A 19477-nucleotide genomic window follows, 5' to 3' on the forward strand; every position below is an offset into this window, starting at 1 on the left:
TGAAGCAAAAACAGATTAACATGGGGTTTTTCAAATCCAAATCCCCTGCCCTTTGGCAAAGAAAATGATCCCGGTGTTTGCCAAAACTGGGGATGAGCCAGCTGGCGTTTGCCAAAGATGCAGCTCTTGCCTTTTGGCAGAGATGATGATCTTGGGCTTTACAGAGTCCTGGGCCAATCGCCCCTTTGGCTTTGCCCAAGATACATTTCCTGCTTTCTGGAAAAGAAAAAGATCCTGCGTTTTAACAAGCCACGCCACAAGCCACACAAGCCAAGCCACCTGGGAATTGCCATAACCAGGGTCAGGCTGCCCAGGAATTGACATAAATGCATCACCTACATTTTGGCAAAGAAACTGATATTGGGGTTTAACATAAATCAAATTAAAGAAACATGGTTTTACAAAAGATAAATGTACTGCCTTTTGGGTAAAAAAAAAAAAAAAAAAAAAAAAAAAAAGACCAAAAAGAGAAGCCCAGGCCTGGGTAGCTGGGTAGAGTCACTTGGGCATTTGCTAAAGATGCATACTGTAGCCAAGGAGAGGAGGCCCAGGTTTTACCACAGATCAGTCTTTTGCCTTTTTTCAAAGAAAATGACACCACTGTGTTTCACCAAATTCAGGGCAGAGGCCAAAAGGCCCAGTTTTTGCTACATATCTTTCTTGTGCAAACAAAATAAAACAAACAAACAAAACAAACAAACAAAAAAATAGCACTGGGGTTTGCCAAAGCAGTGGCAGATGAGCATGGGGTTTGGCCAAAATTTTGCCATAGCCAAGACCAAGAGGCCTGCATTTCTCCATGGCTCATTCTTCTCCCATTCAACAAATAAAATGAGGCTGGGGCATGTCAAAGCCAGGGCAGGGACACACAGGGTTTGCAAAGTTTTGCCATAGCCAAGGCCAAGAGGCCTCCATCTTGCCATATATATATATATTCTGCTTTTCAGCAAAGAGAACCACATTGGTGTTGCCCAAAGCCAGGACAGCAACACCCAGGGTTTGCAAAATTTTGCCATGCATGAGGCCAAGAGGACCGCATCTTGCTGTACATCTTTTTTTTTTTTTTTTTTTTTTTTTTTTTTTTTTATCAAAGAAAAGGACGTCAGGGTTTGCCAAATCCAGGGCAGAGTCACCCAAGATTTGCAGTAGTAGAGGCAAAGTGGCCTGCATTTTGATGTAGATCTTTCTGTTTAGAGAAGAAAAGGACAAGGTGGGTTGGCAAAGCCAGGGCACATTTACCCAGGGTTTGCCAAAGCACAGCTGTAGCTGTGTAGCTGTTGCTGTAGATTGTTCTTCTTTTCATCAAAATAATAATAATAATAATAATAATAAATCACACTGGGGTTTGCCAAAGCCGGGGCAGAGTAGCACAGGGTTTGTGAAGTTTTGCTGTGGCCAAGGCCAAGAGGCCCACGTCTTGATGTAGATTGTTCTTTTGTTCAAGAAAGAAAAGCACACTGGGATTTGGCAAAACCAGGGCAGAGATGCCCAGGGTTTTCCAAAGCTCTGCCGTAGCTGAGGCCAAGAGGCCTGCATCATGCTGTAGATGGTTCTTCTGTTTATCAAAGAAAATGACACTGGGGTTTGGCAAAGCCAGGGCAGAGTCACCCAGAGTTTGCCAAAGCTCTGCCATTTTCCAAGGGCAAGCAGCCCACATGTTGCCATAGCCGAAGCCAAGAGGCATATGTTACCGTGCAGATGGTTCTTCTTTTCTCTTTACCTTTCCCTCAGCATCCATAGTCTCTTCTGCTTCTTCTGCTACCTGGGGCCAATCCCTCAGCTGTGATTTTGGGGCAGAAGATAATTAGTTTGGGGGTGTGCTGGCTGCCAGGGTAGGGAATGAGAGCACATGTCCAGAATGCTGTCAGCACAACAGGAACAGCTCTTGCACAAGCTGAGCAGCCCCCTTCCTGCAGGAGCCCTTTCCCCAGACCAGGTGAGGAGGAGGAGGAGAGGACACGCTGGGGTTCGGGTAGCAGCATTGTGAGCCCTACTGCCAGCAGAGCTGGTGGGACATGTCTGCACCAGGATGCTTCACGTATGAGCAATGTCTTACTAACTGCCAGGAACTGTTCTGATTCAGCTGAAATTGTTCAGGCTTTTTGATAACTCAAAATATTTGGGAGGGAGGGAGGGAGGGAGGGCTGCCTGGGTCCCAGCCAGTTCGTCTCCCTTTCCCTTGAGTGAGAGGAAGGTACTTCGATCTGTTTAGCAAAGCAAGCACTTTTTGAGTCATTGAACCCTGGCTTTGTTTGGCTTTTTTTTTTTTTTTTTTTCCAGTTTGGCTGGGGCTGAGTACATGCTGTCAGATGCCCTCAGTTCAAGCAGGGTGGTTTTTTTTTTTTTTTTTCGGTCTGTTTTATTTTTTTTTTTTGACACACACTAATTCATGCTGCTTCCTGAGGTTCAAAGCCTCCTCCTGCAAACATGTCTGTGAGGCTGGCTGGGAAGGAGACTGTTCTGGGGGACAGGACGTGACTCGTGTGGGGGGTACCCTGCCTGGGCTTGCAGGGAGCCCCCTAAGAGCCCCTTTTGGGTCACAAGTGGGATTTTGCTGATAGAGGTGGGCAGGCATTACAAAGAAAGACACATTCAGTTCATTCTTGCGAGTTGAAGGGACGCTAACGTGCACTGAAACTGTCCATCTGAATTAGCAATTCAGAATCAGGCCATAGAAATCTCTGCAGCATATTTATTTCCTTTTAATTCAGAGCAAACTGAGTATGAAAAGAAAGAAACTTGATCTGCTGCTAAGGAAGATATGGGAAGGACGAGGCGGATGTGTCTGACACTGACAGAACTGGGGAAGCTCTAAGAAATACTTCTACAAACAGTTTACTCACTTAGAAATGTGTGTGTTGGCCAGCAGTAAGCGATGAGTGAAACTCGACCGTGCCTCTTGGATCTGTGCTGCAGTGCAAGCCAGGCTTGTACCTCAGCACCGTGCTGCAAGCTCAGAGCAGAGCAGCAGCCTGTGGCCAGGGGGAGGATGCAGTTCCTGGCTCCTCACTGGGCACAAGGGGTGTTGAGGACCGCAGCTGGGATGCTGAGCTGCTCAGATGCTGGAGTGCTGGGATGCTCCCTAGTGAAGCATTCTCCAGCAGGGTTCTGGAACAGTGAGGCACAAGGGGGAGATGATTGCAGAACATCTATTTAATAAGAGGTCTCAGTTGTCCCTGCGGCTCCTCATGAGCTCCTGTAAGTCTGGGATTAAGGATTTATTGCTTGAAATAAGAATTACAGCATGTGACATTGGCCTTGGCTGACTTGAGTGAGGAAATGCTCTCCTCATTTGCACTGGTTTTCATCCATCCCCACTGCACAGGGTCCAAAGCACAGGCATACATAGGCTGTGCACAGTGCATCACTTGTGCACAATGCATTGCTTGAGCACAACCGCATTGCTTGTGTGAAGAATGCACATCCCCAGGCACAGGCTTTGCTGCCATTAGGGCTGTGGGCAAAACACAGTTATGTATTTCTGACACAATGCACCCGATCTGCTGTTATTTTGTCACCAGATGGCACTGCTGCTGTCAGCTGAAAGAAATTCCCCCTGCCACAGTGCTGCTGGCGCTCACCCGATGCTGGTGATTGCAATAGTTTGGGCTACTGGGGTACAGCTGGGGCCACAGCTGTACTGCAGTTCTGTGGAGCAAACCAGCCTCTTCAAACACTGAAGACAGAGCATAGTTGAAAAATGTTGAAGCCTATTTAGCTTACGTTACATTCTCCCATGTTCTCACGCACATTTTTCCTGCCAGCCCACCAGCAAGCCCTCGCCCCTTCACACACCCACACAACACCACTGAGTTAGGGGCAGGGGCCATGGTGGGCAGCGGGCACAGCAGCCCCTCGCTGTGCCACATGGCTACAGACAAGCACCAATGGGCAGGCCCAAATCCCATTTTCCACCCAAACAGCACCTGCATCTCGGTGCCATTTCCTAAAGAGTTTGCGGGGCCATCTCCTTAGTGCAGAGCTGGCACCAGTGCAGGAAGATGCCAAAGGAGAAGGAGCGAGCCAGCATGCTGGCGCTTGGCCGGCTCCAGCATTCAGTGCAAATTAATAGCAGACCAACTGTAGGGAGGCACAATTTTGTCCTATTTTATTTTGTTTCTAATAACTTCCAGCTGGAGATTTGTAAATGAACAGGCTCCTCACAAAATCCTGAAATGAATCACTTGACAGTGGACCCTTTCTCTCAGCCGGGCGTTCAGCACTTGCTTCACAGCACCTCTGTCGGATGCATGCTGCAGAGGGAGCACGTTGGGTATCACCAAGGTGCTGACGGACCCGACTCCACCGGCAGCTCCCACCCGACCCCATCGTGGTGGAGTAGGTGTTTGCACCATGCCGCACGGCTCACTGGCCCCTCACTGAGCTATTGCAATTGCTGCAGCCGGAGCGCTCAGACTTCTGCCAACTGTGATGGCCCATGCGGCAGGGGGCTGACCCAGCAGGGTATCCAAAGGGGCACTGCTGCTTCTCCCCTGTGTTTCTCATGTGAGCCGTGTGGGTGACCCTGGCCAGCCCTGTCCTCAGGCCCCCCAGCCCTCTCCCATCTGAAATGGCATTCAGGCGGGGGCACAGGGACCTGCCCTGTCAGCCCTCGCTGCTCCCTGGCTCCCTGGCTTGCTTCATTGTTCCACCGAAGGCTCCCGGTGCTGGAATTTCCTTTAAAGGTGCAGAACAATATCAGGAAAAACAGATTTTTTTTTTTTTTTTTTTTTTTTTTTTTTTTTTTTTTCCTAAAAAGCCAATGGAGGCCCGCTCTGGTCCCTGGAATAAAATAACATCCTCTGCCAGGGGCTCCCTGCCCCTGCTCTGGGGCACAACAGTGCAACTTTCTCTCTGCTCCCAGCACCGCTGACCCTATCTCACCAATGCACCAGCAGCCCTGTGGGGCTCACTTTGTGGCACCCCGGCCATTCTGGGCAAGTTTTCAAGCCTTTTCCTCCCATTCCCCAATATTTGGCATAAGGATGGACCCCATCCAAAGCAAGTCTCAACTGCCGAACAGTGTGATGGAATGATTGGAGCCAAGCTGTCCCCACCACTAATGGTGATGCTCAGAGTTTTTGCTGCTTCTTCCATCACGTCCCGATCTCTAGCTGATTTGCAGCTGTTAAATTTTTGGTCACCTACATGACTGAATATAACCCCTCAAAACCATTAAAGACTTTCAGCATCTGCTGTTGGCCCACATTTTAGTGTTTGTGGTTTAAATGACCTGTTCCTGACTGCCACCCAGCTGTCCCGCTATCCCACACTTCCGCATGCCAGTGGTTTTGCTTGGCACCACCAAGCAAAGGTGTTCAGCACCTCTGGCATCATCAGCAGTGGCTTTCCTCTCCTCTGCGGCCTGAGGAGAAAACCAGTCTGGAGGCTGATGTCTCCAAAAGGACAGGGGCTGCACCTCTGCCTGGCTCTGCAAAACACTCCCAGCAGCACTACCTTGCTCAGCTTGAGCTAAAGTAAATATATATAAAGGGAAGTCGTAAATGCTGATGAGGACGCAAAGGAATGAGGATTTGCAGATATGGTAGGAAAGTTGTAATATAATGATGTTTTGAAGAACAAAGAAGTCCAGAGTGATTTTCATGCTGACTATTTAATACACCCACCCTTTGCTGAAACCAGAGAGAATCTGTGATAAAGATAAGTTTTCATAGCTTTTAACTATGAACCCTGGGGAAAATCCATGAAAAATATACAATATGTGAAATTTGAAAACCTAATGAACTGCATTTTGGCTTGATGGCTTTGCAGTTGGAAGGAAGAGCACTGGCAGCCTCTGGGGTGGGAGAAGGAAAACCAGAGAGCGGCCCAGGTTTGGTGCTTCGAGCAAACCTGGCCATGCAGCCAGCAGAACTCCCAAGTGAATCTACATCCAAGCCCCTCCAAAATAAAAATTGCAATTTGTATATGGGGAACACTGGGAGCAATGTTCCCTGGCAAAGGGGGCAGGCCGGGCTCCGAGGCAGGGACATCTGCCAGGATAAAGCCTTCCCTTCTGTGCTCAAGATAAACCTCCGACGTGTGTCCGCAGGCCGATTTCCGGAGATAACCCAGGAAAAAAAAAAAAAGAAAAAAAAAAAAAGAAAGGGAAAAAAAGGACATTATTTTCTTGCTGCTGAGAGTTAGGCCCTTCCAGCCAGCAGCGAGCTCAGCACGATGCTATCAGCGCCTCCCCAGCCCTCCACCCACCGCAAACAAAGGCAGGATGTGCCATCTGTCATCCCACAGCCCTGGGCCGGGGGACCCTCCTGGGCGCTCCCCACTCTCCACCACCCCAAGCAGTTCCGATAGCATCTCCCAGCCCTGCAATCTGCCAGGGAGATGTCAGTCCAGGGAGAGGCTCCTTGTGCTGGGAGGATGAAAGCGCTCTTTGATGCTGCCCAAACAATTCATCAAGGGCTGGGCTGGCTTCCCCACAAGTGTGTCCTGGTGGCAGCAGGACTCCACGGGACACCCTAGTGCTGGGCGCTGCTGGCTCCTGCTCCCCTCCCTCTCCTCGCCCCTATTTTCGCAGCCAGCCTGCAGCCAGATGGGGCTGCTGCATCCACAAACCCTGAGCCGATGCTGCCAGCCAGTACTGGCAGCTGGTGCAGGTGGATGTAAAAACAACTTTTATACCATTCTATATATTATATTTAATAGGTGTGTGAAGTGGCACAGTGCTGCAGCAGCTGCAGGGACAATAGCTCAGCTTTTGCTTCTGCTGTGCCCAAACCAAGGTCACCAGCACATTACCGAGTGCTCTGCTTTGCAGTCTGTGCCCCGCTGCTGGTCACGGGGGAGCGTGTGTTTGCCCCAAAACAGTGAAAAATGCAAAATGTTGGCTTTGGTCTGAATTACAAAGGAGGAGGCAGGATGGAGGCCCAGCCAGAGGCACAGTGTGTGGAGTGGAGCGGGAGCCGCAGCCCTGCACACACTGCTCTCGCTGCCCGTAAAGTTCATTGCACCGCCCGAAGGTGTGGTGCTCTCTGCTGATCCTTGTTTTCAGAAACAAAGGATATGTGCGCTCTGCCAGGAAATCCTAAACCCTGGAGAAATGGTTTACATCTCCATGAACTCTATTGTCACTTTTATGTTAAATGCGTTTTTTGTTGTTGTTGTTGTTGTTGTTTTTGGTTTGTTTGTTTGTTTGTTTACAATGGCGATTTGTAGAAATAGCTGTGTGCTGCAGGAGAATAGAATAATGAGTGATAACATCCTATCCTCTGGCAGCAGAGCTTGACAGAGGTTTTCAGTGAGCATTTTTGGAGTGTGACAACCAAACGGCCTTCAGGACAGAGCCTGATGCAAACTTATTTTTTTCATTGCTTTTACTTTGTTAGAGGGAAGCATGGGCAAAATAAAATAAAATAAAATAAAATAAAATAAAATAAATCAAGGAAATGCATCACTGCAAGATTTCCCTAATAAACCACCCTGGTTTTCCCATTTCTGACAGCCTTTGGTTCAGAAGTGCCAAAGCTGGAACCTCAGTCCTCGCTGTTTGCTTTTTTCCCTGAAAATGAGGCACAAAACATGGGAGACATCCAAACACTGCACGGCACCGCACGTGCCAAACACCACTCCTGGTGGCTGCTTCCCCTTTCTGAGGCTAATGCTTCGGCAGGAGGCAACACTCAGCCACGGAGGGTCCAGGTTCCAGGAGCAGCGAAATCCGCATTCCTGCTGCTGCCACCCCAAAAGCCAACTCTAAATCCCAAAGGCCTCGGAGGAGTTTAGAGAGAGGGTGGAATAAAGACGTACCTGGCTTTATGGAGTGCTTCTATACAGGATTAGCAACATGCTTTTAATTTAGCAAATTGCAAGGGGGAGCTTTCATTTGAAAATAATACTGCTTGCAATGCCAGGTTTCAAGTGCCTCAGCAGGGATAGGGCCTTCCCCCTGCCTTCAAATGGCAGCAGATGGAGCCCCCAGCACAGCTGCCTTGAGGCTGGGGAAAAAACAGGGGTTTTCTGCTGCTGCCCATTGCTTCAAGCCCTGAGCCTCTCAAGGCAGCCATGCACACTCCCACGTCTTTGAGCAGGCACCAGTGGAGGGCTTTAGGAGCCTCCACCTCTGAAGCTGCACTGTTGTGCAGTCAGGAGGCTAGAGCTTATGTCTGAATGTCATAGGTTTCCACTGGCTTTCTGCCAGCTCTTTTGGAAAACAATAATTGAAGAAAACACAGATTTGCCCGGGGGAAAGGGTGGGATATGCAGTGCTATGGCTGCTCCCACAAGAAACTGGAAGCAGCAAAAAACAACCTCCCTATAATAAGATTTAACATATTTTAAATCTCTTTTCCTTCTGTGCTTGACTATTCTGCTCCAGAGGTAATGACATTACCTGATTTTGTGATTTATTTATTTTTTATAATTGAAATTGTAGCTCTGTCCACAGATCGGCTTGCATGGACCCGGCTGGTGATGGCTCGTGCCTCCCAAGGCAGCGTGTTAGAGCAATTCAGAAAAAATCCTGGCTGGCCCACACTGTAGCAAACCTATGTGCAGAAACCTGCCTTTGTGCTCCACTGGGCAGCCTTGGCCATCCCTCTTCCCAGGGATTCTACCTCAAGTTCCTGCTAACTTGTGAATTATTATATTAACATAACTTCATGATACATGTGCAATATGGTGATCATTATATTATTATTACTTATGAAGCCGGCTGTTGCAGGCAGGTACAAAGCGACTTCCAGCCAAACCTCAGCAGCCCATATTCACCCTTCAGCAAGTTTTCTCCTTCCCTGCAGCCCCCCCTCACACCCCCGGCTCAGGGCGAGCTGTCCTTAGCCGCTGCTTTGTCAGGGCGAGCCATCTGTGCTGCCTCTTCCCCAGCACGAGCCCCACCACAGCCCCACAGCCGTCTGCTCTGCTCCAACTCTGCTTCATCTGTCCCGGCCGGAGCTCCACAGCTCGCTATGTGCAGGTTTTTGGCTTCTGCCTAAGTGAAACCAGAGGGAAACATGTTTAAAGGCTGCAAAGCAAAGGAGCTTGGGTTTTATGTTCAAGCTAGAAAGGCTAAGAATTGAGAAAATGTGTGTTTGGCAATGTCACTTTTATATTAATTCAGATCTTATTGCAGGGATTAGCCTATTTTTAGCAAAGAAACCAGCTACTGGATGCTGACAAAGCAGCTGCTGTTTGCAGTCGGGACACAGAGTCCCGGTGCTCGCAGCCTGCGGGCCGGACACCGCCTTCCGAGCTGCAGCAGGGCACTGCACCCCTGGGGGGATTTGGGCAATGCACGGCACAGGCTGGACATGGGCAGAGGCTCCCCCAGGCCCAGGCACCCAGCAAGCACCCTTGGCTGCTCGTTAGTCACAGGAGAGTGGTCCAGCAACAGAACCAAGGGGCCTGGGGTTAGATGAGAACCAAATGAATCTGCTGTCGGCAGGCCAGCTCCAGGCCCTGCCAGACAACATGAGTGCCGTCTGGATGTTTGTGCTTCTGCAGAAGGAAAAGGCTCTGCATGTTCCAATCTTACATCTGTTCTACAGTGGGAAGAGATGGAAGCATTGCTTCTAGTCCATGGGGGAGCCCTGCATTCCCCCCAGGATCGCAGTGCTGGGCGCTGCTGCAGGCATCCTCCCGCTGTCGGCTGCCGACGGTTCCTTGCCCCAGCTCAAGCACCTTGCCGGGGTTTTTGCTTCGGAGGCAGAGGCACATGGAGAGTGTGTACTGGGTCTGGCTGGGATGTTAACTTTCCCTGCAGCAGCCCATACAGTGCTGCGCTCTGCACTTGTAGCTAGAACAGCAGTGGTATCACACCGGTGTTGTGTCTGCTGCTGAGAAGTGCTGGCACAGCATCAGGACTCTCTCTGACCCTCCTAGGGGGTGGGCAAAAAGTGAGAAAGAAACATCAGCAGGGCAGCTGACCTAAACCAACCAGAGGGATATTCCATACCATATGATGTCACACTCAGCAATAAAAGGTGGAAAAAGGAAGAAGAGGGGAGGGGTGGGCTCTCATTGCGAAAACGTCTGTCCTCCTCCCGAACACCGGCTACGTGCGTTGAGGCCCTGCTTCAAGGACATGGTCAAGCATCGCTCATTTGTGGGAAGTAGCGAGTAATTTCTTTCCCCTGCACTTCCACATAGCCTTTACTTGTTTTGTTTAGTTATTCCCTTTCCCCCTTCCTCTTCCCCTTTCCCTTTTTTTCCCTTTAGTTGAATTGTTTAACTAATAATAATATTTCCTTAATTTTATATATATATATATTTTTTTCCCTCTTTAATTAAATCATCCTTATCTCAACCCGTGAGTTGTTCTTTCCTTTACTTCTTCCCCTCCTCATCTGAGGAGGGGGAGTGAGAGAGCGGTTGTGGTGTTCAACTGCCTAGCACGGTAAAACCACCACAGAGTGGCAGTGAGGAGTGAGACCGTGAGCCCAGCCCAGGGGTACCTATGTGCTAAACACGGATGTCCCTACATGCTAAAGGAATGACCCTACATGTTTAAAGGGATGCTTGATCCAGGGGCACCTGGAATCCTTCCACCACCAGCCATTACCCAGCTGGAAATGAAACTGGAAAGAAAATCTGATTAGAAACCAGCCGTAAGCTGGTAATAATGAAGTAATCAGCCACGGCGACCGTTAACTGAAGGAAATGATACATGCCTTATCATGAGGAGCGTCTGCATCAACAGTGAGGCATGGAAATTGGCCTAATTTGAGGCAAGCACATGTTGTTGGCCGTGTGGATGTTCCTACTGGGTGCAGCTGTGCGCTTCATGGCAAGAGGCAGCACCTCCAGGCCCGCTGCAAGCTCTGCCAGCTACGTGGCTGGGAACCCTCCCTGCAGCACGGGGCAATAGCTGGGGGCTGCTCTAAAACACGTGCCAGGCATTTTCAGTTTGGAATATTTCACCTGTTCCACTTTGAAACCACATTCCCTGTTTTGTAGGAAAGATTACCAATAAATAAATAAATAAATAAATAAATAAAACACAAAGACTTCCTAAAAGGAAAGGAAACAAGGCCTGTTCTAGCTAGCACTGCCTTTCACTGGGTTCTCCTGTGGGCCAGAGAAGAGCAAGACTCGTTCTCTTTGGGCCAGCCCGAAAGGATTACTTTACTTTGCTTTATTTGTTTGCCTTGGCTGCTCCTTCGATGGATGGGTCTGGCCGAGCTCGCAGAGGTAGCCAGGCCCTGCAACAACGCACTGCTGTTCTGTGGTGGTTTGTGACACAGAGGGGTGCTGCGGCTGCAGGGCAGGATGTGCCCTGCAAGCATCGCAGGAGACCTGCACCCCACGGGTGGCAAAGCATCCCAGTGCCACCGCCAATGGGGACAACAATGTACTGCTTGCTCCCTCCTCGCCTGTGACAGCGGGTCAGGTGTTCGGGCCAGACTTGGCTGTTTTTACCTCTTTTGGCTGTATTTCAAGGTGGAATTTTCGTTGCAGCCACTAAAAAGAAGGCACAGACTGCCTTTTGTTGGGTGACCTTGCAGAGCAGAGGGCTTTACAAATATTTAGCTAGCGGTGATTGTACACTGCCTTTGGAGGGGAAAATGCCAGTGCAAACACGTGCGGCCAGTGTTCTGCAGCGTTTGCCCCCAGCATCAGGCATGCCCAGAAAAGTGCATGGCTTTGCTCTTACAGGGCTTTAAGTCAGTGGGTTGCAAACTCAGCTGGGTGAATGCTCAGCATCCAAACAATTGTCCCCATGTGCAAACTGGGGGTGTCTGCCTTTCCCACCCACGTCAGCATGCGATCTCCCCTTTATTTCCATGCTCCCTGGGCACAGCTGCGTGCAGCCCAGCTGGGAAATAGGCTTGGAGCTGGTGTCCCTACTGCAGAGAGACTTCGGATCCGTGCTCCCTGCTGGGACTCCATGCCTCAGGGGATGTCACCACTGCTGATGGCTGCAGTGAAGCTCCTGGGGAGAGCATGGGTGTTTGACAGCTTTTATTACTGCAGGCTGTGGGCTTTGAGCTGGGGCTGTTTTTTTCCCTATCAAAATACCTCTTCATGCTACCTTGGGGGAAATGGGGTGCGCTTTATTTTAAAAATGAACAATCCCTGCAGCAGTTTTGCTCTTCCCCACCCAAACCTTTTCCACAGAAGGACTGGTACCAGCAGCCTGATATGAGCAAAAGTCCTGCTCGCTGCTAAGGAGCTTCCTCCGTTACAGTAAAGAGCATTTAAAAGTTTCCTGTTCCTTCTGGGAGGTGGAGGTGCTCGATGCAACCCGCAGGCGGTTTCATTGTTTTATTACACACTTTCCGGTCTCCGTCTGCAACAGGAACCCCTGGAGCACCATGTCCCCCCCCAGGCCTCTGCGTGCAGCCAGGCAGCCCCTGTGTGGGCACAGGGAACCCGCCACCAGTCCCCCTCCTCCAGCACCCCTTGCTGCACAGCTTGCAGCTGTGGGCACCAGCCCCTGCTGTGCTTCTCCACCTCCATGAAATTTAAGCCAGGATGTCCTCACCAAAATTTTTGCCAGCTGCACAATTAACTATGGTCATATATTTAAGCACCAAGAAGAAACATGCACCTGTGTTCCCATGCATGTTGAGCCTGTTCTCAGTAATACAATATCTGCATCTATCAATATCCCTTTCCCTGTGGCCAAAACCCCTTCCACACACAAATGTGCTCACTCACTCAGCTGTCTGTCAGCTTTCCGCTCCATCCCAGCTTCCCAGAACCTCCCACAGGAGGTTGCCCGATGCAGGGACCCGGGAGCACGAAATGCGGGCAAGTGAGAAGAAAAAATCCTTTGCTCCAGCGATGGCCCAGTGCAGGAGTGAGTGACAGCGTGTGGGTTAGCTTTGTTCAGATAAATCAGAAAGTCACAGGGACACACACGCTGCAGGGCTCTGTGCTGCTTTTGGGGGCTGCCTCCCTCCCTGTCCTACAGCTCACCCTCCAAGGAGGACAGCCCCTGCGGGTGGTGGCCACAAGAAGCACTGATGCTTTGCCAGGTTCCAGTGGGAGTACTTTTATTAAAAATAATAATAATAAATAAAATAAAATAAATAAAATAAAATAAAATAAAATAAAATAAAATAAAATAAAATAAAATAAAATAAAATAAAATAAAATATGATTTTTACCCAAAGCTGGGGAGAAAACACCTTGTGTATCACACTGAGCGCTCAGCCTGGCTGGGACAGGTTTTGAAGCCCTCAGAGCCCCTTTTATTCGCAGCCCCCTTTCGCCCTTTGCACCATGAATTCCATCCAGGCTCTGATTTCAGATGAGGCTTTGGGTGCGTCACCGCTCTCTGCACCCTCCTCCACCAGCTCTTTGCCCGAGGCCAGCTTTGGGGGCACGGACCTGGGCAGGAGCTGTGGCAGCCACCACACAGGGATGCGTGGCAGGATGAGGGATGCGCAGCAGGATGCGGGAGCGAGCGCGGGGTGCGCGCTGCCTCCCTCCCGTCGCCAGGGCAACCAGGCTCCATCGCCTCCCACCCGTGGGGGACCCCCGCAGCCCCCGCTCGGTGCAGGGGGCGCGAGGCCCTCCCTGCCGCGGTGTTGGACTGCAGCATCCCCGCCTCCGCAGCAGGCTGGGGACGGCGGCAGGCAGGAGCGCAATTCCCTCGGCCACAGCCGGAGCAAGAGGAACGCCACGAACCTGAAAGAGAAGGGAGAAGGGTATGTCGGCTGCTTTGTTTTGGATTGGCAAGTGGAGAGCATCAACCAGAAATTGGCTTTTATATATATACGTATTTATTTATTCATATGGAAAAGCTTATTTACATGGCACATTTGATGCGGCGAGTGAGACTTGCCTGCATTCAAAACCGGAGAGCGTGGTCTGTCTTTCACTTTAAAAGGTTCGGATTCTGACGGTCATCTGACCCAGGTCAAGCAGGACTTTACCTCGCCAGCAGCCCCTGGAGCTCCTCACCGGTGCAGCTCACAGCGCCCGCCGCTGCCCCTCAGCAGGGGCCTGGGGGGGTCTTTCAATCCCTGGAGGATTGAGAGGTAAAATATCTCCAGATTGCTTTTGCGTTCTGCTTGCTTCCCCCGGGGGGGGGGTTAATGAAACCATTAGGATCTGTACAGACAGGTTCCTTAAGGCGGAGGGTGGCATTGATTCCCAGGCAATGCTGCCAAGGTGCCCTGTGCTGCAGCCGCTCCCTCCCCACAGCTCCTGAGTGCACCAGTGGACCCCTGGCCCGGGGTACAACACTGCTGCCCCGAAGAGCATGCAGGGAGGGGACAGACAGGCTGGGGGGGCACAGGAGCCCTCGGCCATGATCTGAGGGGTTGGCAGGGGAGCGAGCCCTGCATCCACTGCACGCTGCAGCTCCCGTCCCCTTCTCTCTGCCCCACACCCTGCCTGCAGGCTGGCACCCATCCCGCTGGTGTCCCCCCCCCCCATGGGCCACCCCCCAGCATGAGTGTCGACGCTGAGCAGCTTCCCCTCTGGGACGCCTCTGAGGTGCCCCCCAACACCAGCACGGCCTCGGCAGAGGCTGGCCGGCTGCAGGGGCCGTCGGCATGGGGCGGCAGGGCAGGCGAGATCGCCGGCATGGTGGTGATCCAATGCATCTATGCCCTGGTGTGCCTGCTGGGGCTGCTGGGCAACTCGCTGGTGATCTTCGTCATCCTGCGCTATGCCAAGATGAAGACGGCTACCAACATCTACCTGCTCAACCTGGCCATTGCTGACGAGCTCTTCATGCTCAGCATCCCCTTCGTGGCCACCTCAGCCGCCCTGCACCACTGGCCCTTCGGCCGGGCGCTGTGCCGCACTGTGCTGGGTGTGGACGGGCTCAACATGTTCACCAGTGTCTTCTGCCTGACGGTGCTCAGCCTGGACCGTTACATCGCCGTGGTGCACCCGCTGCGAGCAGCCACCTACCGCCGCCCACGGGTGGCCAAGATGGTCAACGGGGGTGTGTGGCTGCTCTCCTTGCTGGTGGCCTCGCCCATCCCCATCTTCGCTGGCACGGCGACCACCCGTGACGGCCAGGCAGTGGCCTGCAATCTCCTGTGGCCGAGCCCGGCCTGGTCAGCCGCTTTCGTGGTCTACACCACCCTACTGGGCTTCCTGCTGCCGGTGCTGGCCATGGGGCTGTGCTACCTGCTGATCGTGGGCAAGATGCGGGCGGTAGCGCAGCGGGTGGGCTGGCAGCAGCGGCGACGCTCCGAGGGCAAGCTGACGCGCCTGGTGCTGATGGTGGTGGCCATGTTTGTGGTCTGCTGGATGCCCTTCTATGTGGTGCAGCTGGTGAACCTGCTGCTGCCCGGCCGCCTGGATGCCACGGTCAACAACGCCTCCCTCATCCTCAGCTACTCCAACAGCTGCGCCAACCCCATCCTCTACGGCTTCCTCTCCGAAAACTTCCGGCACTCCTTCCACGGCGTGCTGCGCCGCTGTCTCGATGCCAGCCTCTGCTGCTGCCATGCCGAGGCGGGGGCCACCGAGGAGGAGGAGGAGGAAGAAGAGCCCCTTGACTACTGCGCCGTGCCCCGGGGTGATGACAAGGGCAAGGGCTGCATGTGCCCGCCGCTGCCCTGCCAGCAGGAGCCCGCACACCCCGAGCCCTGCTGCAAGCCCGGCACCCTCCTGGCCAAGACCACCACCTTCTAGGGTGCCCTGCACCCAGCCTCCATCATCCTGGCAAAGGGGATCTCAGACAGAGAGGGGGCAAACCCCTGAAGCGCTGCCCCCATGCCTGTGCACCTGGGTGGGAGGATGCTGGAGGGCAGCCGGTGCTTGGCTTTGCTCCGCAGGGTTTGTGCTGGCAGTGGCACCGGTTCCGCAGCCCAGATGCTGGCACCTCCCCTGGGACACTCGTGGCCTCTCCATCCCTGCTGTGCTGCAGCTCCCTGCCCCTGTAGGGATGCGGTGAGCAAGGGCCACTGGAAATGCTGCATCCGAACTCTGCGATGGGGGACAACGCTTTGAGTTCTCCCACTGGTCTAGGGAGAAGACATGGCCCTCTGTGAAACAGAGGAGAGACCCCAAGCTCTTCCCATCCCCCGGCAGGCAGTGGGGACAGCCGCATGGCGAGGATGTACACAGCCAGGCCGCCTCCCCTTCGGGAAAAGCAGGGGGCTGCTCTGCAGAAGGACTTTGCTGATGACTTTGCTCCCACCCCTGCTTTTCAAGGCACTGGGCTGGGACGTCCCCCCGGTGCTCTGCGCTCTCCAGTCGTGCTGTGCAGCCCAATGAAATAAAAAGCCATAACACTGGCCCGTCATACAGCTAACAGCCTCGGCTGAGTCATCATTGCCATCGCCCTCGCCACCAAGGAGCCTCCGCTGTGGCCCCTTGACACCAGGCGAGTAATCGGGCTAATTGCCAGGTCCTGCCTCGGGGGGGCTGCGGTAGGGCAGAGTTAGGCATGATCCCTGTGCCCAGGCTGCAGGGACATTTGGTGCCCATGGGGGACACAAGGCTGCTGTCACGGCAAGGATGCGCCCGTCCCATATGCCTGGGCTCACCGTTGCCACAGGGGACCAAGCTGGCGAGCTGCTGCATTCCTCACGGGGCAGAAAGTGGGCTCGAGGATCGGAGGTCATGGCAAGAAGAGCCACCTGCCAAATATAACAGCAGCTTCAGCAGAAGCTTTAGCAGGTGCCAAGGAGCCCTGAGCTTCCCTTCATAACGATAAACTTCAGGTCCCATAAACAGAAAATCTTCCCCCCCTAAAAATTCCCCAGGAAAAGGACTTTGTTAATGCAGGACCTAAATAGCATTTTCTACAAGAAAGCCTGGGAGACCCAAGCCCTGCTTGCTCTGTTTCCTGCAGACAAGCATTGCCCTCAAGGGCATCTTGAGCACATAGCCATAGGAACTGAAGACCAGCGCTGGAGCTGCACCAACTGCGCTGCACCGAGGTAGCATTAAATTAGCCATTTCCAGCTTATTTGTTTTTAACCTTGTCCTTTAAATGTTATTCTTGTTTTCTACTATTTATGGTTCATTCTATTTTAATCCTGCTGGTGAAACAACCAGGAGGGCGTGCTTTCATCCCGAGTCCCTGCTAAGAGCCCACAGCTCCTTTTTAGCTTTGTTGGAGCCTGTGGCCCCTGGAAAGGCTGCGAGACGTCGGCTGCCAGGAGGGGAAGGCTGGGGAAGGGGAGAAAGAACAGCTCATTCCCAGATTTCTATAAACCAGATGGTAAAAGCTTTATTGGTCTACACACAAAATCACAACGTGATTGTGTATTGCGTAGGGTACATTTCCAATAAATAAATATTTACACACATGCTGGGTCTATAAAACAGTGGGGTCAGCCATTCACACGAGGAAAGTGACAGTTCACGCAGCGTGCAGCTGATGTTTGTCTCAGTGATGGAGCTTCATCCCCGGGGGGCACAGCCCCTCCAGCCCCGACCCCAAACTCCCAGCCCCAAAACGGGGCCCAAAGCCCTCAGCACTGGTTCCAGCACAGCTCCCGGACCCGTACCGCCAGCCCCGGCGGCCCGGTCCCTGATCTCACCCCCCAGGAAAACCCCACAGAGAACTTTCCCTGGATCCTCCCCCAGCTCCGTGCTGGATCCTGCTCCTGTGAACGCCACCAGGAAGTTTTGTCATTGAACTTTGACATGAATTAGATTGCCTGGACTAAAACTAAGGGGAAAAAAAAAAAAAAGGAAAAAAAGGAAAAAAAGGGAAAAAAAGGAAAAAAGCTTGCAGATGGGAGCGGTGAGTTAAGTTGCTCTGTAACAAGCAGTTTAATCCAGCAGCGGCAGAAAACGATGGAAGACGTGCAGAGAACACAAGGCACGGTCTCACTGGTGCTGAAAACGACCCTCCCTAGCACAGAAAAAAATACCCTGGCATTCTCAGTATCCCCTTTTAACCTCCGCATTCCCCAAAAACCCCAAAATGGTAAAAGGGGAGAGAAATAAGCGTTCCCCCCCCTGCCCCACAGTGATGCCCAGCAGGGTGCCTGCTGCCCCTAGAAAAGTGCTCAGCTGCGCAGAGATACGTACGCAAAAAATGGGGAAGAGAAAAAAAGTGATAGAATTTCTGCCAATGAGGGTGACGGGGGCACAGAGGGCAGGCAAAGTACTGACCAAAAGACCCTTCTGCCATCGTTTATCAGTTTTAAAACACTAAACCAAATCCAGACAAAAGCTGGAGCATCCCAGCGCCTCTTCACTCTGGGCTCTTCACTCTTCACTTCATCCCCAGCCTGCGGCACTCTCCTGCCAAGGGACAATTCAGGCGAGACAACCTCCCACAGCCCACGGTCCTCAAGGCAGCTGCTGGGCGCGTGCTCTCACCCCGTGGCGAGGTGGATCAAGCTCAAGTCAGGTCCAAGCAGGGCTGCTCCTCCCGCAGAGCTCCCCTCTGGAGCTTCCCCTCCCACAGGCTCAGGGAAGGGAGCAGAAACAGGAACCACACAGCGGCGTGCCCCAGGCCCTCCCCGCTCACTGTGGCACACGTTCATGAGAGCCGGCTGAAAAGCAGCATGTATTTTTTGGCGGCGGGGGTGATCACAGCTTCTCCTGAATTCTCTTTATCATTACAAACCGGGGGGGGGGGGGGGAAGGGGAGTTGAAAATAAACTTTACCCAGTTCCACGTCACCTCCCGCTCACTCCGTCCCACCAGGTCTCCCTACAGTTTCTGGCCAGAGGCGGCACAGACCGCAGTCACCTGCTGAAGTCCCACCTCCTTCTCGTGGTGGCTGCCGCACTTGTAATCCATGGAGGCAGGCGGCCGGCAGCGCTTCTTGGCCAGGTGGTACCCGACAGCCAGCAGAACCAGGGCCGCGCACAGGACACCCACGGTGATGCCCACCAGCGCACCAGGGTGCAGGTGCTCCGTTTTTGGTGGGCCGCGGCTGGGGACGGGCGTCCATAGCTCGAAGTCTCCTGAGGAGCCCCCACCGTCCTCCACCTGGGTTTCCTGGCAGTGGTTCCTGTCAACGAGCACATAGCCGTCGGAGCAGTGGCAGGCGTAGCTGCCGGGCTGGTTGGTGCAGTTGTGGTCGCAGAAGTCCATCTCGCACTCATCAATGTCGACGCAGAAGACCGTGTCATTGCTGGAGGACTCGTCCAGCACGAAGCCCTCGGGGCAGTAGCAGGAATGGGTGTTTGAGTTGCACTCGGCCGGGCACTGGCTGCGGTCGCAGTACAGCACACAGCGGGCGGGCTCCTGCGGGTGGACGGCGTAGCCGGGCATGCAGCTGCAGTGGTAGCCACCAGGCACGTCCTCGCAGCGGTGCTCGCAGGGGGCTGCGTAGCAGCTGGAGACAGGCTGGCAGCGCCCCTCCACCATCTCATAGCCGTGGTGGCAGCGGCACTCGAAGCCGCCCTCGGTGTTGAGGCAGGCCTGCTCACACAGCCCCGGCGACACGGCACAGTCGTCCACGTCCTCGCAGCTGCTGCCGTCGGGGGCCAGCTGGTAGCCAGCCTCACACATGCAGAGGAAGGTGTCGCCGTTGGGCACGCAGTGGTGCTGGCAGGGCGCCCCGGCGCAGGGTGAGGCGCAGCTGCGGCCGTCGGGGCCCAGCGCCTTGCCGGCGGGGCAGGAGCAGCTCGGCCGCCCCCCC

The 19477-nt window shown here is 53.2% G+C and overlaps 2 protein-coding genes across 3 annotated transcripts; one reads left to right on the top strand and one right to left on the bottom strand.

Moving 5' to 3' along the window:
• The first annotated feature begins 13084 nt into the window (after positions 1 to 13084).
• On the top strand, positions 13085 to 16848 carry LOC118157156 (somatostatin receptor type 4-like). Of its 2 annotated transcripts, XM_035311415.1 has the most exons (4): positions 13085 to 13607; positions 13790 to 13940; positions 14305 to 15560; positions 15818 to 16848. In XM_035311415.1, the coding sequence occupies exon 3, from the start codon at positions 14356 to 14358 to the stop codon at positions 15553 to 15555; it is 1200 nt and encodes a 399-aa protein (XP_035167306.1). In that variant the 5' UTR covers positions 13085 to 13607; positions 13790 to 13940; positions 14305 to 14355; the 3' UTR covers positions 15556 to 15560; positions 15818 to 16848. The 2 variants fall into 2 exon arrangements, with proteins under 2 accessions (XP_035167306.1, XP_035167305.1); XM_035311414.1 differs by lacking the exons at positions 13085 to 13607; positions 13790 to 13940 and having other exon boundaries at positions 13976 to 15560.
• A 227-nt stretch (positions 16849 to 17075) lies between these two features.
• On the bottom strand, positions 17076 to 19473 carry LOC118157155 (thrombomodulin-like; the record flags this gene model as incomplete). The annotated part of the gene is made up of 1 exon (XM_035311412.1): positions 17076 to 19473. A coding segment is annotated over one exon (933 nt), but the record flags the coding sequence as incomplete, so codon positions are not given.
• Positions 19474 to 19477: the final 4 nt, after the last annotated feature.

This window comes from Oxyura jamaicensis (assembly GCF_011077185.1).
Source record: "Oxyura jamaicensis isolate SHBP4307 breed ruddy duck chromosome 3 unlocalized genomic scaffold, BPBGC_Ojam_1.0 oxy3_random_OJ106570, whole genome shotgun sequence".
Classification (NCBI taxonomy): Eukaryota; Metazoa; Chordata; class Aves; order Anseriformes; family Anatidae; genus Oxyura; species Oxyura jamaicensis.

What these genes read in the sequence shown, in the direction of transcription:
- LOC118157156 (XM_035311415.1), top strand. Translation starts at nt 14,356, where the DNA reads ATGAGTGTCGACGCTGAGCAGCTTCCCCTCTGGGACGCCTCTGAGGTG.